At 40.8% G+C, this 15,519-nt stretch overlaps 1 protein-coding gene across 1 annotated transcript in view; it reads right to left on the bottom strand.

The window, feature by feature from the left end:
- Positions 1 to 15,513, bottom strand: part of UBE2E3 (ubiquitin conjugating enzyme E2 E3) — a 50,280-nt gene extending 34,767 nt beyond the window's left edge. Inside the window, exons 1-3 of the mRNA XM_057363743.1 lie at positions 15,357 to 15,513; positions 13,821 to 14,023; positions 11,602 to 11,652 (exon numbers count right to left, since the gene is read on the bottom strand). Coding sequence (XP_057219726.1) covers positions 11,602 to 11,652; positions 13,821 to 14,014 — 245 coding nt within the window. The 5' untranslated portion in view covers positions 14,015 to 14,023; positions 15,357 to 15,513. The remainder of the gene's footprint in view (positions 1 to 11,601; positions 11,653 to 13,820; positions 14,024 to 15,356) is intronic.
- Positions 15,514 to 15,519: the final 6 nt, after the last annotated feature.

The following is a 15,519-nucleotide window of genomic DNA, read 5'->3' as shown; positions in this document are numbered from 1 at the left end:
CCAACTTGCATTTGTCAGAAAACAAAGCAGGGTTACCAAAACCTCTCTTATAGTCCTGCCTGAATAAAYAGTAAGCAGTAGCCATCTACAGCACAAACATCAAGCACAGCCCGCAGAGAAATTCCGAGGCAAGGCAAACAGTATAAATAGCATCCAGAYAGATGAAAAGTCATTTATCAGAGTAGTACAGCTCACATCTCTCTCTATTTCCTCCATCCCTGACCCCATCTTCTCTAAWTTCTAGAAGGGAACACTGGCCATTGTACAGGAATTTTGCCCAGAATGCCCTTTACATCTGGGAGAACCACATGGTGCTCAGCCTACAATAGCTGTTTTAGTATTGACAGCCGCTGCTGTTAGCTTGCCATCTAACTGATATTATTTTGCTTCATCTATTCCTAAAACAAACAAAAAAAAAAGGTTTCACACAAAACAAAGACTTTAAATAATGCTACTCTGCATATTACCGTGAAAAATAAGCCAAACAAAACACCTGAAAGTCAAATGCTTTCACTGCATTTGTTTTCAGAGAATCTCGAAATTAACTGACTTCTCCATCTACAGATCTATTTAAGRTTTGTTACTCTGTATTAACAAACAAATCACTGCTCTGTTATGATGATGTCCCTTTCACTTCAGAAACTTGTTTCTTTAAAAAAAAACCAAACAAATTGTGGTTTACTCTGGTATAAGTAAGTACACTGCCTGGAATTCTGGCTTATCAAAAAAAAAAAAAAAAGGAAGAAGAAGCAAACCAAACTCAAAAGACACGGCAGCCAGGTTGCTACTGCAACGCTTCACACTACTCCAGCAATCCAAGACTGTGAAGGAATGGGAATGTGACTGTATAAAACTTGTATGGGTATCATACAAAATCTCTRTGCCAGACAAGAAACACTTTTGCAGTCATTGACTGTGCTTCAGATGTTTATTATGTGAAGATCACCCTCTCCGATTTGAGTAATGTTTAATCACCTTTATAGAATTTTAGGTGCTATAGTATTTCTACCTTATGCTTAAGAATGTATCTCACTCAAGCAATGCTTAATGTGCAGTAGGTTATGTTGTGCAACGTAGATCACTTAGATTTGCTTCCACGTGAATATAGTGTTCAGTGCAAGTTGATTTTAGTCTCTTAAAATCTCTCTTTGCATTARCTKYATAGGAATCAAACCAAAACTCATYMTTTTCCTTCCAAGTTTYTGAAGTCCAAATTCTGAACARAAAAMCAGGTATTTGCAYAAGAGTGTTGGTTCTGTGGGCCCKCAAGGTGTCCTGGAGGGAGATGTTGCTCAATCTGTAATGCCCAACTACAGCTTCYGCCACTGATGTTAATGAAGTAGGTACAGACATGCCCTAGGTGTTTTTGAACAAGTCAGGACAAGCACTGATGCACAATGACAAGCTCTGTGTCAACCAACCATCCCTGCACKGCTTCACTTGTCCCTCCCATCCTCCAGCCTGGATGAAATCTCTGATGTTAGGATACTGGGGGAAGGACAAACACCAGCTAAAGTATTAGCAAAGGTCAGGCAATGACTACACAATAGACAGGTCCTTTGTCAGAAAAGGTGTATTTGGGGAGGAATCTGCACAGCTACTGATCTATTGTAATGCTTTCCCCACCCCCCAAAACTCACTCTGCTCAAAGCATTTACAGTGCAAATGTTTTACTGAGATTGCAAGCAGAAATAGCTTTCTGCTGCTAACCTTCCCTTATGTAAAGGAGAGCACCCATGTTTCCATTTGTCCAATGGAATCTGACCAGCTGATGCTCTACTGGTTTACTGTCACATTTTGGTGACTTCCATGTCTAAAGAGTCAAATGATAACCTGAGTTCAAACCTAAGCCACCTCACTGCAGCTTCAGCTCAGTGAACTGAGCCAGCCTCTACTGAGAACCCTTGGCTTTGTGCAGCACCTGTACTGCTAATCCAGGCACAGGGTGGCCTGAGCATTGGCCATAGCTACCTTTGCTCAAGCTATAGTACGGAAGCATCCAAAGGCAGGCTGGCTTTGCACTGAATGACTACCTTAAATTGCTTACTGACTTCCAGCCCWGCCACTGCAGCTCCCTGAAGGGTTTCTGGCAAGGGAGGAACTCATCTCCAAGACAATTCATTGTGAGTCCCTGAGGCTGGCCTTTARCTTTGCTGTCTGTTCTTTGACTTTGTTGCCTACCTTCCCAGAGCCTGCACCCTTCTGCATGCCTCAGAGAGGAACTACTCAAGTTTATAGCAGCATTAATTCATCAGCTGGAAACCTGCCAGGYTGCTTACATTTTCACTACAATCGTCTGAGCTCTGATTCCAGAAGGTGCTTCGAGACAGGATCCACGGTCACAGACAGCACACTGTACAGCTGCTTTCTGWTGTGCTCGGATCCATTTGGGGTCCTGTGCACAGATCCATTAGTGCTTGCATATCTACCCCAAACTGCTTTTGTGAAAGGAAAAAAAAATGCTCCTTGCTTTTGTTTAACTCAGTATTGGAGGTACTTATGTGCCTGCGGAACAAACACAGAGAATCCAAGCACAGAGCACATGAAGTATCCAAAATGAAGATCTACTGCACAACTAGAGCCATTTGTTTCTAAGAAAGTTGACACATTTCTGGGGAACTGATGATAGTGCCTAGTTTATTTCGAGTTAGCAAAAGGTGACAACTTTGTGCAATTAAAGTAGGATTAGATACAAAATTAAAACAAAGTCGAAATTGGGGAGGGGGGGGAGGAGCAGAGGGGAAAAACAAATCAGCAGAAAAATCACAAGACATTTATTTGCTTTTACTTATAACAGGGCAAAATCTGTGCATTTCCAGTGACTTTTTAAATAATTGTTGCTGTTGCTTGGAATCATAGCACCTGTATAATTCCAGGATGATTATACYACAATACCCTGATTAAAATACAGTTTTTAAATGAAGCAAAAATCACTTCCCCACAAGCTTTCCTTAGCATTATCACTTAAATCCAGTATAAATGCTAGTTTGGTGAAACTGGTCTTTAAGAGGCCACTTAGTCTATTTCCTGCTTAAACCTAGAATCAACTGTATCTAAACAGCTCCTGTCAGTCCTTTGTTTCTTACAAACCTCTGGCAGTACAGAACCACCTTCTTTTGCATGCTGTCTTTATGTCCAGGTACTCCTACACCAATATTAGGCCTTCATCATGGTAATTTAAATTTCTTTCCATAGCTACCAACATATAGTTTTGCATTAGCAATATTTGCATTAGCAACAATCGCCTTGTTTCCTTTGCAGCAAATTTCTTCTATATCCAAAGATCTTTTTCTTTCTTTCCTCCTTCCTTCAAAGCACATGATCCTCAAAGTGGCTACTTCTATTGTGCAGAACTGCTTCCTCATCCAGTCCTTTTTCCCCATRGATTTGTGCAGCTGATTATACTTACTAAAGTGCTGTACCTTGCAGTTCTCATTATTAAATTACATTAYATTTCTAAGGTCACTTCCTATATTTGGTCCCTCCTCAAATGTGCCTACAACCCCTCCCTCCTCACTGTTAACTGCAGATGCAATATTTATATGCCCTAAGACTGTGTCAGTGCTCCAGAGACTGTCAGATGATCCTCCACAGACCCTCTCTACACATTTTCCAACCTGAAAGTGGCTCACTACTAACTACAGGTCACTTGGATGTTTCATCAAAAAAATATTAGCCCTCACTTGTTTCTGAAAGTGAGGTTTAAAATGGTAGCTCAATCACAGTCAACTAAACCTGTATCTGAGTTCCTAAAAGGTCTGGCCARTCAGTTTTACAGTAAGTGCTATCAAATAGACATCTGCTTCAGCCACAGTTCTGAACTAGGCAAAAGTATAGTGCACTCCCTGCACCGGAAAAAATTAATCCAAATTAATGCAAGCAGGCTAGGACTCATTTATCACCAGCAGTTACTGGCTCAAAATAAATCATCAATGTAAAGTAACAGCAAAGTTCCTGGATAGCTTAATGGTACACATGCCCAGGATGGCAGCTGGATATCCTTGCTCCTGCCTACCCAGTCCTGAAAATGTGGTCAAGGTATTTTTCATGATCTGTGTATTACCTGTCTCAAAATGTCTCACATCTATGCAAACCTGAATTACACCAGCTCCAGAAAATCTCCACACAACAGTTTTATAGGAAGTAGGTAATTTTTCATAAAGGGTTTAATGCTGTTTAGCTGATTCTCTTGTATCTGSACTTTGTTAAATTGAATTTGAAGTAGGTGTTCCAAGTCTGTGATAGTAAAGAAACTGATACACACAGACAAGTCAGTCTGAGGGGGAAGCATTCAGTGCTAGGACCTTGCCACACATGCTGTTTATCACAAACTAAATATGACAGGCAGGCAGTGGTGAGCAATGCACAGCCTGAGTGTAAAAAGAAAAAAAAAATATATATATATATGGCATATTTTAGTCAGCTTTATCACAGAGCCTGAAGGGCCTTTGTACAGTTATACAAATGGATATTCAAAAAGCAGATTTGTCCTTAAGTCTAAGACACATTACTTGGTTTTTCTTACAAATTTTAGCACAACAATGTCTAACAAATTGTTTAAAAAACTGGTCTGTCAGGCTTTTCTATTATTTCCAGCTAAAACTTAAGAAATAATGAGCATAAGTTCTTTAATACCAGTAGCTGAATGAAAAGTGTTTGAACTTTAGATAGACAGCAATGATTATTATTTTTTTTTTAATTTTGGCAGTAGGGCTATTGAAAACTGGTGAAATATATATATAATCTCCAGACTAACACACAGACATTTAAGAGGWGGTAGGACAGTACTGTGGACACTGCTCACACAAGTGCCAAACCTGCAAATCTGCAGGCATTAAAACTTGCTCCTGTGAGTAGATATGTTGATTTGTGTTGCTTAAGCCTGTCTTAACTATGCCACTGAATATTTGCATGAGAAATTCACTGTGGGAGCTGGTAAAAAAAACTGGGTTTATAGCTTAAGCTCAATACTAGCAGARGGGAAAAAAACCCCAAAATTTGAGGCATTTTGAGTTAGTGTTTCAACAGAAAGTCTCAACTGAGAAGAAAGTAATTTAAATATTCTCACAATTGAAAACATTCAGAAGTTACACAATCTTTCACTATTGCTTTTTTTAATAAAAGCATATTAAATAGCAGTGCATTCTAGCTCTACTTAACACCTAAATGTTTTACTGAAAAGCCTTTCTAAATTTGCATCATCCCTCTTCCTTAAGCAGTTTGACTACCAGCAAATAAGGTAAAAGCCACTGCAACATAAAGGTTGTTACTACAACTAGACAGAAATACAAAAATACCAGACTTCTGATTRCTGTGCTAAATAATACCAYTCTTTCCTACTCTGACCTGTACTAYAGCCTTCTGATTAGAAAAAGGGCGGGAAGGATGAGAATGGAAGAAAATGTCCAAGAGAAATAATTCTAGACAAATCAGGGTTTTCACCTGATAAAAGTATCTTTAAATCACTCAGAACCACTAACTTACATTCAGCAACTAACAATGAAGGAATTGCTTTGGARGGAACCACAGGACTATATTTGGAGATGGACAATCCTAACAAGTAGAATTTCAATATTCACTTAAGCGTTACTTCAAACATTTTTTGACAGGAGCCATGAACCCTCTTCATTGTGTTTTTTAACTTCTGCACAGGGAAGGAAGTGTTAGAAATAATCATGTGGGTTTGTATTTTCAGAACCATTCTGCGAACTTCAGCTTTCTTTTAGCGTAGAATGCATTTATTGCACTCAGTGGTGTCAAAGTGCTGGGCATAGAGAGACAATAAAAAGCATAATGTAAATGTCAGAAGATACATTATCAAGTAGAGTTTAGATTATGTTTTTTAGATTTTGCTTCTACAGCCTTCAGCACAAGCATTTGTGCACATACTCTTAACATAACTATCTCTTACACACCTTAACTTCTCTTCTATRGAGAACCATTTAGTGTTCACAACTRGGTTTTCACTGCAGAGGTGACAACCAGAAAAAGTGACAATTTTTTTTCCTCACTGAGATTCGGTATTTGGTAATATGAAGACCAATATTTGCCCAACAAGAAATTAACAGAATAAACACAACAYTGGGGGCTTACACTGATCTGAAAAGTCAACAGCTTGAATGGAAGAAAAAAAMCACTGTATGTGAAGATGGGCACACACTTGTGCTACTGTATAGAGGCCTGCTATTTTACTGCATGTAAAATACTCTTTCTCCTGATTTCATAAAAGCAACAGAATGCCTGGTTTGACAAAGGGGAGATGGAAACTTACTACATTTGAGAGACAAAGGAATGGATTGACTTATTCATATCCTGGTGTGTGTGGCAAAAAGCTTTGTGTGAACAATGTCTACTCTGAGAGGAGAGAGGAAGAATCCAGCAGAGTTCATTTGAATCACCTATTTAAACCATTTAAGCAAACTTGGACGATATTTTTTTTCCTTTCCCCCTCCACCCCCTTCCCTGGGGAGCATTACAGAGTAATCACGTGAATCTGCTCCACTTTTCTGAGTGGAGTAGTCACCTCCATGGCAGGACTGGAGCAAACCACAGCTGTGCAGTAACATCTTCAAGAGGCACAACTGTTTGCAGAGTAAACATTTGCCTATAACCTTACTGTAGACAGAGTATGTTAACAAAAGGAATGCTTCTACAAGCTTAGCTGCAGCACCTTCCTCACAAACACAAGGCTGCATCAGCTCAAATCCAGCACTACCTCTGCACGTGGATCAGCCTGCACCACCAGCACAATTGTTCATTGCTCCTCATTGTTTCAGACAGCTCAGCTGAAAGAGCTTAAATTGCTAATCTGAAGAATCCCTTCACAATTTTGCTTTAAACACATCCTRCAGTGTTTCCACACTGATGGAATAACAAGCACAGACTGACAGTTACAAACATTTGGATCCATGGGTCCATAACGAAAGCAGTAATAGAGCTCGCCTGCCAGGGTTCTGCAGGCATTCTTCCTTGTGTCAAACTCCAGACCCTGGCATTGGCAACACTGCAGTGTACAATTAGCCCAAGACGTTCAGTAAAGTAGGGGACAAATGAAGTTCTCAGGAAGCAKAAGAATCCCGTATTAAAACAAACCCCCTATGTGTCTTTCTTCCATTTGTTCTTAGTCCACATACTTTGGAGTGTTATTTTAAAAAACACAATTTCAAAATTAACATATCATAAAATACCAACCTAATTGCAAGTCTGGGAGAGGCTACAAACAGCAAAATCATCAGCTGCTATCTTCTGTAATACTGCTCAAGGAATCACATTAGTAAGTATTAGCATACAAGGCCCGAACACAAATAGTAATCAATATGGTAATCCCTATTAAGGAAAATCTTTCCAACAGACCTTTAAGGCCAGGCAGTCACTGGCTAGAGGATGAGACAGAACAGAGAGCTCTTGGGGTGATCCAAGCAGCTTTCCCTTAGTAATGAGTCCAGTTTCCCAACAGCTATGWAGAAAGCAAGTTGTATCTCTGACCAATGTTCCAAAGCATGTGTTTTATCTGACCTTCTTTACTTTKTTCTTTTTAACCACTTAGTTTCAAATACGTGTTTTTTTTAATTTAACAGATAGAAGAGATTAAAGCCAACTTACAGTACAGGATATAAAATACTTAAATTCTCCCGCTTGCCTTGGAAAGATGCACTATTTCAATTGACAACTTTTTAAATCTGAGTTTAAACTTTTTAAGCTCTGAGTGGATACACTGAACATGCTGTTGGCATTAATTTCCTGCAAAGTTTATACTAATGTGGATTTGTTAYAAAATGGGCTGTAAACTATGAACTAAACTGACATGAGTGTTATTAAATTGAACTTCAAAAACTTTTCCAGAAAGGACAATGATTAATTTCAGAATGGAAATGAGGACAAGTGAGCAAAGGAAACTGGGAGTACACATTTTTGTTATTGCAGATCAACAGGACAGCTAGGAATGGCTAAAGGAAGCTGCCATAAATCACAGCACCCTGGAAACATCCCCAGCCAGCCCTAAAATCCAGGAAATACAATGAGCATTGGAACCTGCAGTGCCCTGCTCAACCTGAGCTGCAGCCTCCAAGTTGGGCAGGGCAGAATAGCAGCCACAGACATAACCTTAACTACAGAGCAGTGACCTCTGATCTAAACAGTTCTATGYTATGAGCTGAAAATAGTTACTCCAGATATGTCAAACCTATTTAAGAGCATCTCTGCAACCCAGATTTACCATGCACTATGGGCAAAATCATTGCAGCATTTACCTGAGAGTCTGTAATGGGGTTTGGCACACTTCCATACCTTGAAGTATGTATAAGTGCTTGGCCATGGTTTGAAACTGAGCTGCCTAGGAGCAATAGGGCCAAGATCTTTTTAGCTTTGCTTTATGCTATTAAAAGCACAAAAGAAATTAAATACAGCACACTGCACCAAGTAGCACAGCTTTGAGTTAAGCCAGCAAAAGCAAGAAAAAATTGAATCAGATAACTGTGTCCTCAGTTTACCTATATGTCCTAGTGCTATGGTGTATGTTGGACAGTAATTGACATGTTTCAGGCTTTTCTGATGGGCAGGAGAAAATATGAATAGAAAGCAGCACTTAATTTTTCTGCAACATCTTCACTGGCCTAAGACTGAATTTAATTTTATTACTATTGATGTTTTTTTAACTTTGTTGAAAATCACACCAAAATCACAGGAATTTTGCACCACTGCATGTTAAAGAGTAAAGCTATCAGCATGAAGATATAGTTTTATAGTTGGTATAGTTGGTATCCCCGAGATGCAGTTCATATTCACTGCTCACAAACATGGCAGCATGATACATGACGACATGATTTTTTTCAACAGTTCATTGTCCAATTAACAGAATCAAAAATAATCTTTACTGTTGAGACAGGCAACCAACAAACTACTGTTTAGTCAGTGCCTGTCATTCTGCTATCCCAGTGCTGAAAACAGAAGTTAAYGTGCAGCCCAGGCCTGCTCAGCATACCCCAGAAGAGGGTTTTCTTGGGGCATTTTTATAAAGCAGATGTTATAGCAATAGATGTGACTGCAGGAAAAATAACTGCTGGGGAAATCTACACCTCTTTTGCATGAGAATCGCAGTGCAACCAGTTGGTATCATTTCAAAGTAGCTAAATCAGCCTCAGGTCACTCCCGTGGGGTGACTCTGAGTAGTTGCACTGGCAGATGAGAAGTGCCAGCAGATATCAGTTCAACGTAATCTTCAGTATTTGTACTGTATCCTGTTAAAGTAATAGTTAATGTTTTATACATGCCATTAGTGCATTTTTAAAATTGCTAATTTTTCATTACTTATGTAACTGAGTAACCAGAAGGACTATCAGCATCCACGAGCATTAGTTGCCAGTTGTATTCTTGTGAAACTTGCAACACGTGGACTGCAAGTGATAAGGGTATGCTCTAGAACTGGAGGAGAAACAACTGTGCATGAAAAACTGTTTTGGGGAGAACCTACAACACAAGGTTTTTATTTTTAAAGCACATACGAATATGTCCAAGTTACACAGGCTTTTAAACATTTGGGGAATTTTTTTACAAATTCCTTTTTTTCATAAGAAATGTAATAAATAGTATTCTGCTGCTTGCTGCATGATGAGCAATGCAGAGGGGTCATCTGCCTTCTGTGTCAGTCTGTAGCCAAATCGGTGCTACTACACCCTATAAGAAACTAAAAGTGTCAACTGTTTCTGCACATAACACACAGTTGCATTTACCTCTCTAACAAGTCAGCTTCAATGGAACAGCAACTACTTCGGGCATTGAAACTCTGTTCAAACTGTTTATCATGAAAACCCAGATCTTCTGCTATGGAAGGTTCTTTTTCTTGTAAATATTSTTTTTTATTTTGCAAAGGGTAAAAATGCACTTATCATAAAGTTGTTACTGAGTAAATCCACTAAATTACTCTTAAAAATACCTGTGGGAACAGAAGCAATGACTTCCTCACTGGCAAAAAATAAAAACATTTTTTCCTACGCTCTGTAGGAAAGAAACTTGAATAATTTTAGACACATTGGGGGGTTTTCATCAGTCTCAACAGTGTTCCTAGGCATCTGGCTGTACCAGCTCACAAGCAAAATGCTCTGCGATATTCCTGTGCTAATATGAGAGGAACATGCTTTCCCAAGAAGCTAAGTACCAGATAGTACTGCAGAGTGTGAAGGGGGAAGCTTTTCTTACTAAAAGCTGCAACTTGCTGTACCCAAAACTGCTACAATTATCTTTCTGGCAACTGTGAGCAAAGTGTCAGTGTTGTTTCATTTAAATACTTTTCTACCATGTCCCTTTGATGGTCCAAATATGAAATGCACTACCAACACAGAACGAGACTGCAGTAATTTATTAAAAGTTACCTAAAGCAGTTATTTAAAACCAAACCAAACCAAAACCACCTTCCCAAAAAAAAAAAAAAAAAAAAAAAAAAACCAAACAAAAAAAAACCCAAAACACAGAAACCCCAAACAAAAAATGAAAGGCAACAGACTGCTCTCCCCATTATTGAAGAATGAGAGCCACTGACCCTGCATGCAAATACACCAGACTGCCATGAGCAATCTACAGCACAGTCCTCAGGATAAGACAGCTGCACCACAATTCAATAAAACACCACTCTGGTTAGCCCCTGTGCTCATGGATTAGTGAGACAGAATAACAGATCATATTTTATCATATTCACACAATGTGCACCAAACCTTTCCAATTATTCAAAAGCCAATCTCAACACAGAAACAGAAAGCATTTCCAGCATATTTTTAAAACGTACACAGCTCACTGTTACACAAGTTATTAATATACCTTCCCGTCAGAAATCTTACTGAGATGCCTCAAATGAAAGCAACATTATTTCAATGTAGCTTTACTGCAAATCTGAACAATGGATGCTCACAGCTAATGAGGACTTTTATGCATYCTTTAAACAAAACACACAAAAAAATTTAAAGAAATCAGCTAACTATGCTGCTATCTAACTTTCCTACAGATCAAGTGCTTCAGTTCCAAACTGTCACTTTAAGATTAAATCACTCTCTCWTTCATGTTTAAAATTTCATTTTCTAAAATTTAACAGAAGTGTCTCTCAAGTTGGGAACTTCCTTAAAAACATCCTTTATCAAGAGACTACCACTCTGACCGACAGACACATAAATTTAGAGGCAATAGTTCAGTTTATGTATTAAACAACACACTAAGGGAAAGCATATAAAAATCACATACGGTTCTTTACTTCAGAATGACAAGATCACTCTATAAACTCGGCACTCAAAAACCCAGTTCAAACTACATGCAGACATTAAGTTGAAAGCTTCAGCGTATTTTGACATTCATATAATTAATATTTCAAGAAGGCAGTGACCAGCTGCGAAACAACAAACTGAATAGATTTTACTGYGCACATCAATCACTAATGACTACACCTTCAACATGCAGACAAAATATCAAACTTCAATTTCTAATGTTTTGTATGCTTGCTCAATCTGCTGTACACAATTTCTGTCTAAGTCACCTGTCGTAAACACTAAGTTTCCTTTTTGTTAACCTGAGCACATTAATTTCCTACCACCGACCACAATTTAAGAAGCCATTACATACCTGCAGTTAGGAGGAGGATCAAGGGTTATTTCAGCTAGCTCCTTCTGGATTCTGTTGGTGAAATGAGAACAGACACAAAGYATTTGAGATAGTCTATAGGATAAATCAGGGAATTACACTGCCCTCTACCACCATGCAGTTAAATGCAAGATTGGCTTTGCCTTCAGTAATGCTAACATGGCTGCTTCCTCTTTGTTCTCAGAGGCATAACCCAAATCCCACAGCTGAGAAACTTTGCAGCTTTTTTCCTACTCCAGGCTGCACGTACACAGAATGCTTACAGCTGAATTGGGTAGAAATTTCCCACAACTATTCAGAAAAGTAACTCTTTTTCACATCCGAGCACTTTTTACCAGGGAGATTTTCTTTTCAAGCTAATATGCAAATGAGGCGGGGTGGGGGGAGCCTGCACAGGCAGATTTGACAATGACTTTAAACCAGCACTACAGGACCTGTGACTGAGGCTCAAGTGAACCACGCTGGCAGCAGACACACTCTTTTCACAGTATTTTACCTACTACTTTGCAGTGTATTTAAAAAGTGGATTTGCAGATCTGCCAGGCTGTCTCTTGCTACTGGAATAATCTCTCTGGATCAACTTTGCTTCTTTCCATACCTTCTGCTGCCTTTTCTCCTGCAACTTTATATAGTAGCTGTATTTATGTGACAGAAAGTGATACAATGACTTGAAATAATCTGTGCTTAACTTTACTCTATTACAACTACTCACAAGGAGTTAAGATCTGAAAAATGAATACTGAAAACTTCCTGTCAATTTAAGTTTGTTCAGGTACATAAGAGGTGCAATTTCAAAATACACATTTTAAACACCTCTTAAAAATATCAAGTAAGATATCTCTTCACCAAAGTATCCATATGAGCAATACTGTGAATTTCATGCAGATAGCAGATGTTAAAATATGAGCTTCTCTGGACATCCTTCTCTGTTAAAACAGAAGCATCTCCTGATGTCCTTGCACTAATACCAGTAAGCTCATTCAGCCTACTGAGCTATTTGAGATGCATGGAATTAGACTTGCAACAATTAACTGACATAAAGAAAATATGGGAAAACTCAGTGTCAAAAGCCTGTATTTGAAGCTTGTCAAATAAAGATAATCAACAACAAATCATAAAGGCTACACAGTAGTTGCAAAACTTTTTTTTCTTTAGCCAAATCCTATTTCAAAAGGTTTCTTTAGCAAGCTCAAAAGTCATCAAAGCCACTCAGTCATTCTCTGCAACAATTTAAACACATTTAAAAAATAATTTACTAAGTTTAAGTCCAATACAAAATTACTAAAGTGTTCCTAGAAGCATTCACGYTGAATAAGCAAAATTTGAAGCTACTAGAGCTATTTTACAACTTTTCTTGCTACAGGATACTTATAAATGTTTGCAAAGAAAAGCAAGTCCAGGGAAAGGACTGGAAAGTTATGTTTCATCTCCAAAGGCTGCTGGAATCAAAGAATTTAAAGTTTGAGTATTTCACACAGCTGATCTTGGACAAAATTACCAGCGTACACATCTTGACCGCCAATAACTATACACGCAAATAAAAGTGCAACTAATGTAATTAAACACCTCACATTTAAAGGTAGAGGCAACCTGTAGAACATCATGGTTTAAATCCACAGATCCTAAGGGAGATAACTCGCTTAAGTTTCTCCCAAGAAAATTGCAGAATGGACCCATTCCTTCCAGGTGTGTAAGGCTCTCCTGTGTATCAACATGAAAAGCTCTCATAAGGCCCAGAGAAGCCACTGGGGTTTTGTGACTTCTCTAATTAGAGAGCACTGCCTGTCATCAGTCTACAGACCATAATAAAATACTCCAGGAGGGCTCCACCCTAAACCAATCAGGCATGGAAACCTAACTCAGGGAAAAAAAAAAAAAAAAAAAAAAAAAAAGCCAAAGCTCTCACGCATTTTTGCAAATACAAAACGTATTTAGGTGTCCCGCTCTCAGGCAGCCAGTAAGTTACCAAGTTCTGTAACAACTCTTCAAAATACATAGGACAAGTCTGTGTAACTGTTACCCCAACAAGAGTTGGATAAATTAAGATACTGCTTAACAGGCAGTACTACAATCAAAGTTGATACTTCACTCCCTTCCACATAGATTCAGAAGAATCCCTCTGCCCTGTCAAGCACAGAGCAAGTACTGTGACTCCAAACACCATGCACAAATACTGCAGAATATTTCACTCTCCCCTTTACCTTTTTGCACTAGTGGATAGCTTAGCAGTAGTTTTGCTGGATAGTTTGGTGTTCTTCTTCTGCTGGGTGGCAGAGGGTTTTCGTTCTTCTTGCTCTTCAGGTTCAGGTGCAGGCGGATCCCTCTGATCGGCATCTGAACTACCACTGCTGGTACTTGGACTTTCATCGTCTGACCTCTGCCTATCACTGGACATCGTGGGGAACTTTTTGGGGAAGGAAAAGAGGCAGAGTTAATACAAGAGGAAGGACTCTCTCTTGTCATTCCTCAAGTTCCACTGACCTCTGCCTATCACTGGACATCATGCACAACTTCTTTGGCGAAGAAAAGAGGCAGAGCTCATACAACAGGCAGGACTCTCTCTTGGCATTTCCCAAGTTCCAGAGAACTTTGAATAGGTGACAAGTCAGTTTCAGTGAGAAATTAATCAAAATATACTTCTTTGTCTCATACCCAAGGGCTGGAGTTTGACAGCTACAAAGCAATATTTACACTTCTGAAAATACAGATATTTCCAATTTTTAAACCCACTCGCATTTTTTTCATACTTTAAACAATACGCCAATTGTCGACTTTGTTCTAAGGCATGAGACAGATTTAGCAGGGTACTTAGGCAATGAACATTAATAACTTATGACACATTGTAAATAACAGACCTCACTGAAAATGTTTTTTAAAAAGTCACTAATAACCTGTAAATATTTACACTGGAGTGGAGCATTTTATTGGGTCCAAACGCCAGATCCCCCCTCTTCCCCTCTCCCCGAGAAAATACATTGCCAGTAAGTAACATTTGGGTTGATTTCAGATGGAAATGTACACTTGCTCTGAGCATTTAATGGGCGGGCACGGGGGGGACGAGGTTTGCTTTTTTTGTTGGTGGTGGGGCTTTTTTTAGGAAGGGGAAAAGCCCCGCGATGCATTTAAAGCCACTGAGGTAGCAGCAGCCCCGGTTATTTACATGGCCAGCAGCCAGAACTGCATTTGGCCACCACAGAGCTGCCGGAGGGGGAAGAAGCATAATTCAAACTGCACCTTCTGCACAGCTCTCCCGGCCGCCGCTCCCCGCGCAGCTCCGCCAGGCAGACCGACATTTTTGCGCCGATCGGAAAGGCAGGGGGGTGGGGGTGTGGGGGAAGGAGGGGGCTGCCCCGGCGGCCGGGGGGGCCCGAGGAGGAGCGGCGGGAGCTGCGGCAGGGCTGGATCCAGGCGGCCACCCGGCCGTGCTTTGTGGGGAGCGCCAGCCCGGCTCGGCTCGGCTCGGCTCGGCTCCGCTCGGCTCGGCTCCGCTCCGCTCGGCTCGGCTCGGCTCGGCTCGGCGGGCGGCGGCGGCGGCTCGCCCGGCCCCGCTCCGCACCGTGCGTGTGCACCAAGTGAGGCGTGAACTCGGGCCGGCTCCGCGCCCCCGGCCGCCGCCAGGCAGCAAGCGCCGAAAACAAGAACAAAGCTCCTCTACCAGCCCCCCCGCCTCCTCCCCGCCTCCCCCCACCGCGCTCGCCCAGCCGCCGCGGCGGCCGCCTCGCCCGCCGCTCCCTTACCTTCGCCGGCGTCCTGTCCCGCTGCTGGGTCGGAGGGGCGGGATGGCGGGGAGCCGGGCCGGGCCCGCGGAGCCCGAGGAGGGGACGGAGGCGGCCGGGGGGCTCTACGGCGGCGGCGGCGGCTCTGTGGCCGGGCAGTGTGGAACATTGAGAGCCGGAGCAG

Source organism: Malurus melanocephalus, unplaced genomic scaffold, assembly GCF_030028575.1.
Source record: "Malurus melanocephalus ecotype Western Australia unplaced genomic scaffold, MMel_1.1 scaffold_30, whole genome shotgun sequence".
NCBI lineage: Eukaryota > Metazoa > Chordata > Aves > Passeriformes > Maluridae > Malurus > Malurus melanocephalus.
The sequence above is the reverse complement of the archived record's forward strand: the minus strand, read 5'-3'. Positions and strand labels throughout refer to the sequence as shown.